The 11,366-nt window shown below is 37.4% G+C and overlaps 1 protein-coding gene across 2 annotated transcripts; it reads left to right on the forward strand.

Moving 5' to 3' along the window:
- The first annotated feature begins 4,890 nt into the window (after positions 1 to 4,890).
- meox1 (mesenchyme homeobox 1) lies at positions 4,891 to 11,035 on the forward strand. 2 transcript variants are annotated; one of them, XM_056469396.1, is made up of 3 exons: positions 4,895 to 5,613; positions 9,521 to 9,693; positions 10,299 to 11,035. In XM_056469396.1, exons 1-3 carry the CDS (start codon positions 5,148 to 5,150, stop codon positions 10,419 to 10,421), a joined length of 762 nt encoding a protein of 253 aa, XP_056325371.1. In that variant the 5' UTR covers positions 4,895 to 5,147; the 3' UTR covers positions 10,422 to 11,035. The 2 variants fall into 2 exon arrangements, with proteins under 2 accessions (XP_056325372.1, XP_056325371.1); XM_056469397.1 differs by lacking the exon at positions 9,521 to 9,693 and having other exon boundaries at positions 4,891 to 5,613.
- Positions 11,036 to 11,366: the final 331 nt, after the last annotated feature.

Below are 11,366 nucleotides of genomic sequence, written 5' to 3' on the forward strand. Positions count from 1 at the left end.
GGTACAAAAAACAATAAACTGCCAGTATTTTTTCTGTTATTTCACAAACCTATTTCTATTTATATCATTTATTAAACAATATTATTGTTTCAAACTACAAAATATTAATATAACACATTTTGTTAAACTGCTGAGTTGAATTTGTAGCATCAAACATTGAGAGCAGAGGTCAATGTCACTGTTTGGTTTTTCCCCTCTCTAAATTGTAAATAGTAAGATAAAATCAGAATTGTATAATTTTTTTATTTCCCTTGCAGGCTTGTAAACCCTTGTAAAATGTAGAGTTTGAATAATTTCTTATTTTAAACAGCAACTTGTTGCATTATGGTGTTATATAATGGGTGACTACAGGATATGAAACAAATAGGCAAGACCAGGGATGCCCAAACCTTTTCTTATGAAAGGCCAAAAACCAAACTTAATTGAGGAGAGTGGGCCAAAGGTAAATAAAGTTGTCACGGGTGAATACCTAATTTATTTATTACAATTTAAAAATGACTAAAAACATTGCTTTATTTTTACTAATAGAGTATATTTTTACTTTCATAATGAACTTCTTACACTAAAAACAACAACAATCTCGTTTAAAACAGAATTCCACAAATTTTTGCCTTGATTTGCTCGCCAACCGTCTTCTGCATAGTCCTATATCCGTCAAGTAATGATATTTACATTTTTTAAAAATCTGATTAATTTACATTTAACATTTCATTTGTTAGCTTTATTTGTAGTTCAGCAACAAAACAAACAAACCCAAAAATGCTATGTCAAATTAGAAGTGATGATCTCTGTGTTACAGGCATTCACCCCATTCCTCTCCATCATTCTCACTCTCATCTCAGATGGAATGGTGGGCCAAATCAAAGGTTACAATGGGCAAAACTTTGGCCCCCGGGTCCTACTCTAGGCATCTCTGGTCAAGACTTCTGAATTCAGTTCTTAAAAGCATAAAATTGCTCTAATTCAACCACTAGAGAGCAGCATGATTTAGCTTTTCTTGCAACACAATTTGTCCACACGTGTTATGAAGTTGTCACATCAAGTGTCATCAGTAAAAAATAAATAAAATAAAATAAATTACAGCATTAGACTAGTTGTTTTTTTGTTTACCAAATTATAAAGTATTAAATACATTTTATATAAGTATTATATAAGTAAAAAATTACAAATAAAATAAAAATATGACTAAAATCTAACTGCATCTGGAATCCTTTGGCACAATTAAGGCAGTTTTTGTAAGCATTCTACAGAAAATATCTGATCAAATTTCCTGTCAGTCATTGTACTCGATCATCTCAGTTCAAACTAAAGTTCAGCACCCCATATGTGTGTGTGTGAACATGCGAATGTGTGTTTTGGTTGTGTGTGAGCGTGTGTCTCACAGTTTGGCGGAAGCAGTAAATGAAGTGTACAGCAGCAGGGTCTGAATCTCCTCTGTTCTCCCACAGCTCCGTGACCCGAGTCTGGCCTGAGCCGGCGCTCCGTTACAGGACTCTCTTTCATCCTTCTTATTCTCTCTGGTGTCATGAAGATGGATCAAATGAAAACACAAAAACACCCTCTTTGCCCCCCAACCTGCCCCGAGCGACTGACGGCAACAGGTTTAACCTGGGAGCAATGACTACTTCAAGATCCAAAATGTGCATTTACTGACACACACAGAGAAAAAAAAACACACACAACTCTGACACAGATGGTCCTGTCTAAACGCAAATGCTGCCTAACCTCGGCCCCCTGTGGTCACGCTAGGGCCCAGATTGCCAGTAAAGAAGTGGATGCTTCATGGCTCAGCTATTTGCTTGGTAAAGGGAAAGGATCGCAGTCTTACCTCAGAGCCTTAAAACATTACGCAGCTTAGTCGAGGTGAAGGCTGTTGGAGAAAGTCAGGATCACACGGAGGACAAAGTGAAGCGACTATTAAAATAACCACAGACCGCAGTTCTTATAAATGCAACTGAACATGTTTGCTTTCCATCACTTGTTATACAGACTGAAAGAAATAGAGAGAGATTCCAACCTCAACCACTTTGACATGGCAAGTGAAATCTGCTCAGCAGAGAACTTGCCAGAGCAAACACATGGCTGAAATGCAGGAGAAATGACTTCATGTTTGGAACACCAATATAATATAATTACCGATTGCATGATTACTAACAATACGGAACATGGATAGGAGGAATATCTTTGTCAGTGTGTATTTAGAAGAAACCAACATGCCGTTGTCAAAAAAAGATACATATTTCTGAAAATAATATTTTCCCATTCGAATCTCTGAATCTTAAATGATGATTATTTCTATTTTTGATTAATATAATATAATATAATATAATATAATATAATATAATATAATATAATATAATATAATATAATATAATATAATATAATATAATATAATATATAATATATAATATATAATTCAATAATAATATAATATTCATTTGGCATTGCGGTGGCACAGTGGGTAGTGTTGTCGCCTCACAGCAAGAAGGTCGCTGGTTCGAGCCTCGTCTGGGTCAGTTGGCAATTTATTAAGCATATGTTTTACAAAAGTGATGCCCTTCCAGCCGCAACCCAGTACTGGGAAACACCCATAAACACTCACATTCACACACATACACTATGGCCAATTTAGTTTATTCAATTCACCTATAGCGCATGCCTTTGAACTGTGGGGGAAACCGGAGCACCCGGAGGAAACCCACGCCAACACGGGGAGAACACGCAAACTCCACACAGAAATGCCAACTGGCCCAGCCGGGACTCAAACCAGTGACCTTTATGCTGTGAGGCGACAGTGCCAACCACTGAGCCACTGTGATGTCCTTAATATAATATAATAAAAAGAATTAGAAAGAAGTTAAGCATTAATTGAACATTGTATTATTGAAATACATTTAAAACTGTGTCATTGCAATAACAATATTTTTGGAAATTGGTTTAAATTGTGCTCTAAAACCAGTCAAATGTGTCAAATGAAATACGTGTAGTTAACTCAAGATTTAATGGAAGTTAATTGTACTCATTTGAAAAGAGTTTTGAACTCAGTGTTGAAAGTAATGAGTTCATTAGGTGGTTAAGTATGTGTTGATTGAGCATTAATGATATCCAGCTGTTTCTCTTAAGTGATTCTGCTTGTTAACAGCAGGTGTACATTATTAATGCTTAATCAACACTTTTAATTATCTTATTACTTCAACTTAAATGGAGTAAGTTCACAGTACTCATATAGATTAATTTTTTTAACTCAAATGATTTGTAGCAATTGGTTTCCTCAAACGGTTGTCTTAACTTATTGGGTTTTACAGTACTCAATCGGTTTGAGTTTTCTTCATTTATTGGGTTTTACTGTGCTCAAATTGCTCTGTTTACTCAAATGGATTAAGTTCACAGTACTCATTAGGATTAGTTAATCACTTGAATGGTTTGTTGCAATCGGTTTTATTTTTTATAATGCGAAATTTACATGAAAACTACACTTTAAAACCCAACAGTCAACTGTATCAAATGAAATGAGTGTAGTTAACTCAAAATTTAAGTTAATTCTACTCATTTGAAGAGTTTTGAACTCAGTGTTGAAGGTAATGAGTTCATTAAATACCTCATTACTTAAATTCAAATGGAGTAAGTTTACAGTACTCATATAGATTAGTTTTTTAACTCAAATTGTTTGTAGCAATCCGTTTCCTCAAACGGTTCGAGTTGCCTTAACTTATTGGATTTTACAGGTTTGAGTTCTCTTCATTTACTGGGTTTTACTGTGCTCAAATTGCTTCGTGTACTCAAATGGATTAGGTTCACAGTACTCATTAGAATTAGTTTTTGAACTTAAATTGTTTGTTGCAATCAGTTTCCTCAAAGGATTTGAGTTGCCCTAACTTATTAGGTTTTACAGTGCAGTTGCTTTTGAAATGAGCTAAATGAGCTAACGTTCACAACATTGCTGTTTGTCAAATAATTCTAAAGATTCTAAAATTAGTCAATTTTATTCAATCAATTACTTAAATTACTTTTAAATTACTTAAATTACTATATTGAAAAGTGCTATTTTAAATTGTAATATCTCACAATTTTACTGATTTCACTGTATTTTCAAGCAAGTTTTCCTAGAGAGAATAAAATAACTCATATATTTATTAAAAAATACAAATAAACACAAGTTAATAAATTAGAAATAGAAATGGCTAACCCCAAACTGTACATTCATTCAAACTACATATTATAAAACATAAATAAAACTGTACACACAGCACTGCTATGTGTAACACTGTAATTGTTGGTATATATTTGTTAGCCTATTACTTTATCAAGCAGGTTTTAAATGTGCAGTTTTAAAACAAGACATATTTCTTATGAATTATTCAATCAATTAAGTTGCTAATGAGTTCACATACTAATTTGGTGTTAAAACAAATGAGAGCATGTTTGTGTGTTTGTTCTCCTATAGAGCTTATGTGCGCAAGAGGTGTGAAAGAAATCACTACTTAAATCAGGCCTTTCCAACAAGTGTGAGAGAAACCCCAATCCACACGTCCATAACACAAACCGCAGAGGACCAGCGTAAAAGAAAAGCCCTACAAAAAACCCAAATTTCCACAAAAGAACAAAACAAAAAACAAAGCATTAAAAAAGTGAAAATGAGGGTTCTGGGGATAAAAGATGCAGAAAAAGAGAATCCGGTCAACTTCCCTGTGTGGGTGTTCAGTTGATATTTTACAGACAATGTTCCTTTAAAAAGCCAGCACCTGGAAATCCCATTAGATGTGCGTATAAAATCCCCCATGATTAATAGTATATGAGGCAGGGCTGGGTTTTGGGGGGCACCAACATGTGGAACCCAGGACTCCTCCTCTGCAAGCTCACGTTACACTCCATAAACTTGCTACTCTTTCCCACCTAAGCGTTTAAAAAGGAGGAGGGATCGCTTGTCAGGAATGTCTCAGAGCTGTGAAAAGAGCGTGTAGAGCTGCGAGTGGATGTAGTGGGTCAGTCTGCACACCGAATGAGAAACTGAGAGCTGATGCGTTACGCCAAGGAAAGGCCGCAGCAGGAAGGTCTTTGATTTCCTAGTTGTTCTGCAAAGGAGGCACATGCTGAAGTGGATATTTCCCAAAAAGCTGCATCATTGAGGACTCCACCAACACTTCAGTATGGAACAGTCAGCCAGCAGTTGCATGCGGAGCCCTCATACAGGTGGCGCTTTATGGGGATGCGTCAGGAGTCCTCATTCGGGTGGCTCCGGAGCCGGGATTCAGCCTTACCAGCAGGCCCCGTTCACCCTACACCAGAAGCATGACTTCCTGGCCTACACGGACTTCTCCAGCTCCTGCCTGGTGCCAGCGCCACATGCGTACCCTCGAGAGGACAGACTCTATCCAGAGACGCACGGCGGGTACCAGAGGACAGAGTGGCAGTTCTCTCCATGCGAGCCCAGAGGCAGAGGGCAAGAGCCGTGCCAGGGGGCGGCAGAGGCAGTGGGAGCTGAAATGGACAGTGCAGGGGGAGACAGGCTGGCTGGAGCAGTCACTGGGTGTCTAGAAGGAGACTACTCACCTCAAAGTGTGCCAGCAGTCGACACTGAGAAAAAAAGCTCCAAGCGGAAAAGAGAAGTCACAGGTGAGTCATTTTAGGCAAGAGTGAGATATGATGGCTGGAGGGATTCAGTCATAGTCATGTGGTTGTTTTCTTCATCTTCTTCTTTTTTTGAGAACTGTCCAAGTTACTTGATATTAAAAATGATGTTGGTTGGTTGGAGTAGATCTGGTTAAGCACATCCTTGCTGTGGTTATAGTGAGAATGGTCAATGTTTATCCAAATAAGATTAATGTCATTTCAAACTTGATTGTTATTTTCCTTGGACAAAACACTTGATTCTGACCGTCAATTACATTACCCTATATATTCCGCTATATAGTCAATGAGGTCTGAAGTTTCTGTGTGGAGTTTGCATGTTCTCCCTGTGTTCACGTGGGTTTCCTCTGGGTGCTCCGGTTTCCCCCACAGTACAAAGACATGTGGTACAGGTGAATTGGGAAGGCTAAATTGTCTGTAGTGTATGAGTGTGAAAGAGTGTGTATGGATGTTTCCCAAAGATGGGTGCAGCTGGAAGAGCATCCGCTGCATAAAACATGTGCTGGATAAGTTGGCGGTTCATTCCGCTGTGGTGACCCCAGATTAATAAAGCGACTAAGCCGAAAAGAAAATGAATGAATGAATAATAGCTGAAAGGGCATTCGCTGCGTAAAACATATGATGGTTAAGTTGGCGATTCATTCTGCTTTGGCAACCTCTGATTAATAAAGGAACTATGCCGAAAAGAAAATGAATGAATGAATAATAATAGTTATAATAATAATAATAATAATAATAATAATAATAATAATAATAATAATATTAAATACATACAGGTTTTGAATGATATGAGGCTACGTGATAATAGAACTGTATAGAATTCTGTTCCTTTACATAAGTAATAGAGTTTTATTACAGGTATTCTATTTAAAACTTCTCACAGCAAGCGTGCACTTGAAGTATGACCCTTAACATATTGTTTTCTGCATATTACTCTGCTGTTGCTTCCTTCTATTGTTGGAGGCTCTTAGGTAAAGTTCAACTTGATAGTGTTTGCTATTGTTTTCAAATCATCCTTTTGGCAGTTTTGACATTCTGTAACATCTGTGCCACTTTCTTAACCCAGATCTGATTTTCTAAAACATTCATTTTGATTATAGAAAATCGGAAATGTTAATGATCAGATTTCATGTTGATGAATGTAAATTGGTTAGAGTTAAAAAGTGCAATATGTATTATGGATATGAATCAAACTTGGGAGGCGCATCTGAACAGATATTCAATCCAGCATCTTCTGTTTCCAGTATCAAAAATGTACCGAAATCATAAAGTTTTTTTTTTTTTCTATTTATTATAATTACTCCAATGTCACAGTACTCTCTGTATCAAACTAGTTCAAGGCACCACCACAAAAACTTTAAGACTGAGACTTCCTATTCACCCATTTTAATATCTTAAATGTAGTTTCCGACAAGTCTTACAGCATCTGACTGATTATTATAAAGATTTGATTAAATCTACATCATTTTAATAATGAAAGCTAGCCATATTTCCAATTTCATGCTATTCCAGAAGAAGGAAAAGTGAACCTCAGTGTTTGTGGCACATCTGGCGCATTAATTTAATCTCTCAGCCCTTCTGTGGAAACTGAGACAGCTTTGCTTTTCTGGGATCAGGGAAAAATTCTTAAGGATAAATAACCTTCCCCAATAGTGCTTTCGATTGGATTGGCCGAAACAGCAGGACAATATATAGGTTATGAGTGGCATGTAAAAATGATTAGTTCGAATACATCATCAGGCCCTCTACTATAACAATGCATCCAGGCCTCACAGTCTAATGTGGGGAATAAATATACCCTTTCCTTCTCGGAGTTACCTTAATGTAACCCTACATCACTTGCGGTCGAAACAAGCCAGACCACGTCTGTAATATAACTTGCCTGCGATCCCACTTCTACATTCTTATCCATTGACATTTTCCTGTCGTTAAGCAGTAACAGGATCTCCACCGAACACACTCTCTATTTGACTGGAGAGAAATTCACCATCGTGAAAATATTCATCACAGTGGCTCAGGTTTATGCATTAATATTAAAAAAAGCATTTGGTGTAAATGATGGAACAATAAAAGGTGCAAATGTTTTGGCGAGAATATGATCATCAAATCTGGTAGTGATTATGTTTTTACTTTATTTTATTATTTTTTTTTACCTGAAATGACAAGCAGACACTCAATGATTGGATGAAATTGTAAACAGATGTGAAATTCACTCTAAATGAATTCTGAATCACGAAGGATTTGCTCATCTTTTTTTTTTGTTCTTCGTCATAGGTTTGCCTCAGTTTAAGGACGTAAAATTATAAGGTCTTTTTAAGGTTCCTCTGTCAGTTTTGTGGATTTAAGCTTCATATAAAGCATCCTGACCATTTTTAGAAACAAAAAAATTTGACATAAAACATAAAATGACGCCCGTCGACTAATTTTGACTTCATGTGGACAAATGACTTTAGCGCCTTCTACAAAAAAAATGCCAAATGCCCACCAGACACCCTGCCGGGGAGAGAGGTCGCTCCTTAAATGTTTATGGGCTTTTGCTGGGGAAATTTATTGGAGTCTGTTTTTTGGAGCACGCACATACACACAGTGCCAGGTGTTTCTCTACGAACCTGCCACCACCTTTCCATTTACTACCCTCAGCAGTGTATTTAAATGAACAGGACTTTAATGAGGATAATAATGCGCCTTCTAAAAGGAACAGAGGCTACAGGTTGCCATATGTGAGAAAATACTTGTCTCACTTTCCCACTCACATCTGGCAGTCCGGTCCATTTCATAGTCTGGCCAGGAACATGAATTCACACATTGACAAATTAAAGTCAATAGAAATTAAAGGATACAGAATTTGCATCAGCCTTCTTTTTAGTGCTACCTGTTCTAATATATAGCACACAAGTGGGTCACAAAGTTGGAATAACTAATTAGATTTAAAGGGGTAGTTCACCTAAAAAAGTGAAAATTCTGTCATTATTTACTCAGTGTTTACTTGTTTCAAACTTCAATGAGTTCTTTCTTCTGTTAAACACAAATGAAGATATTTTGAAGAAAGCTGGAACCATTGACTTTCATTTGTTTTTCCTGCTATAGAAGTCAATGGTTAGGTTTTTATTTTCAAAAAATAATCTTCAGTGTTTAACAGAAGAAAGAAACTGGTTTATAACCACTTGAAGGGGAGTAAATATTGAGTAATTTTCATTTTTTCACCCATCAATCATTTTTACATACAATTACTGGAGTGCATTTTGAAAGAAAATATATAGGACCCGAATTCAGCCGACTGATCCAAGTCTTTGTTCTTTTGTTAGCGGATTTAACAATGTTCCGGTGCATTCCTTCCTAAGTTGAGTCCTCTGTGGTCAGCTGTGGCCCCGACAACCCCCAAACTCTCAGCATGCTTTAACTGGGGCTCAAACACCCTGTGATCTGAACTGAGCCCTGTGCAAATGTGTTCCCTGTGTGGCCCACAAAACGCCTTGTAACCATGTTTTAATGCAGACAGAGTTTTAAACTTAACATGCATGAAAGCACACGCAGCTCCTGGGGGATCCAAACTTCAGGATTTCCATTGAGTTTTTTCTTTTTTATAGGATTAGTCGAAAATTGTGTTATCATTTCCTCACCCTTATGTCATTCCAAATCTGCAAGACATTTTTATCTTATTTATTTTGAGTGGAGAAGAGAATATATGTTGAAAACTGTTTTTGTACAGTCAGTATAGGGTTTTAAGCAACATTGGACTCCATTGGCTGTACATATTTCGAATAATAATATTGTCTTTGTCTTCCACTAAAGAAAGCCAGTTAAATTTTTGGATGAAATGTTTGCTTCGGAATTTGATTAAGCTATGTCATAAAACTAATGTTAATGGGACTCTTTTCTTTGCATCCTCTAGATATTCAGGACTCAAGCTTCAAGGCAGACTCGAACTGCAAGGCTAGAAAGGAACGAACAGCTTTTACCAAAGAGCAACTCCGAGAGCTGGAAGCAGAGTTCACCCACCACAACTACTTGACACGTCTTCGTCGCTATGAGATCGCTGTCAACCTTGACCTCACTGAGAGACAGGTACAATAGATGCTTCCACTCATTCAAGTGGTATTTAAGTCTGAAAACTGCCAAGAAAACACTCATCCGTCAAGTCTGAATGAGTCTGTGTGAAATATGATTGACAATACCAATGCAGAGCCGTCATCCCATCAATCCTTGACTTCGCCCTTTAGAAATTTTTTAAAGTTAAGCTCAGACCACACTTAGCTTGGTCCTTGATGGCTTTCCCAGGCCTGAGTCCCAAGCACATGCCAGATCCCAGCACAACTCTGGGCTTCTCTCGAATCCCATTGCAACTCTTTCTCCATTTTTTTCCGATGCATCCTACATATCTTGGCCGCCTGCCACCCTTTGCTTTCAAAATGAGTGGCAGACCGATTCAGTCAAGGAGCATGTAAAAATAGTGTGGGAACAGATGGTCCATGTTCCTGTGTTTCCACAGGGAGAAAGGGATGCACAGGGGTCACAGACTTGCTTTCCTCAGAGCTTAGCCGTCAGAAATAATGTCACAAATCTCTTGATTTGTTGGCCGCAGAATGATTTCAAATCACTCAAGAGAGTGCACATTTATTCTCGAAATCATTTCCAGACAGTTTTTAATGCATCTTCTTTTTCGTTCACAGGTGAAAGTGTGGTTTCAAAACAGACGGATGAAGTGGAAGAGAGTGAAAGGAGGACAGCCCGCATCTCCTCACGACCTTGAAGCAGATGAGCTGGACTCGGCCGCTTCACCCAGCTCTGAGTGAAAATCCAATCGAGACATTTGCTCATATTTACAGTCACCCCGGCCAAACACAGAGTCCAATTTTTCACAAGTCCTTCCACGTATCCCGTTTCACTGCTTCATGGACAAAAGCGTCCGTGCTTCCTGTTGCTCTCTTCGCTCAGATGACTAATTATCAACAGAGTTTCAACAGCTTGGAAGCACCATCCACTTTCAGTCCACATGTTTCACTTTCATTCATAAACAGATCAAGTGAAATCAGAGGCCTATAAAAACCCAATTACTCACGTGTAAAAACAATTTATATTAACTGTTCAAGCCCTGGTTTAATAGCTTTGACCTCCAGCCATGACGGCATGATGTAGGTCTTTTACACTGTGGTGGTGGTGGTGGTGCCTGAAGCCTGATCAGAACCACCTGTGAAGCTCTACAAACAGACGGACGGTTTCAGGATCACACCAAACCATCAGAGCATCGATATTGTGTCTTTATTTTTTAGCCTAAATTGTGTTTTCAGGTTAGAAAAAAAAACATTTTCTTGAATTTTTTTTGTTCTTCTCTTTTTTATATGAAATTAATAAAGCACAGATGTTGCATAAACTGAGAAAAAAATAAATATTTTTAAAACTGATTTAAAAAAAAAATTGTTTTTGTGCTTTTATTTGAACTGGAATACACACAATGTTATACAAATGTGGTGTTAAGGTAAAATTATGGCTAAGCAAATGAAAATAATGTAAACTTTGTCAACACAAATCAATTGTGTGTGCTTTTAAACTATGTGATATTTAAACTATGTCTGCATAGTGCAAATTATGTTATCATTTATGGTCAATTTATACTATACCATCTAAAAAAAGTGAAGCTTGAATCAACCCCTGGTGGCTGGCTGCAGTATACAGTAGGTCAAAAACCTCACCCATGTCAATGAATGTGAGCAAAAAAACCAACAAAAAAGATTATAATT

The sequence above is a fragment of the Danio aesculapii genome, chromosome 12 (assembly GCF_903798145.1).
Source record: "Danio aesculapii chromosome 12, fDanAes4.1, whole genome shotgun sequence".
Taxonomy (NCBI): domain Eukaryota; kingdom Metazoa; phylum Chordata; class Actinopteri; order Cypriniformes; family Danionidae; genus Danio; species Danio aesculapii.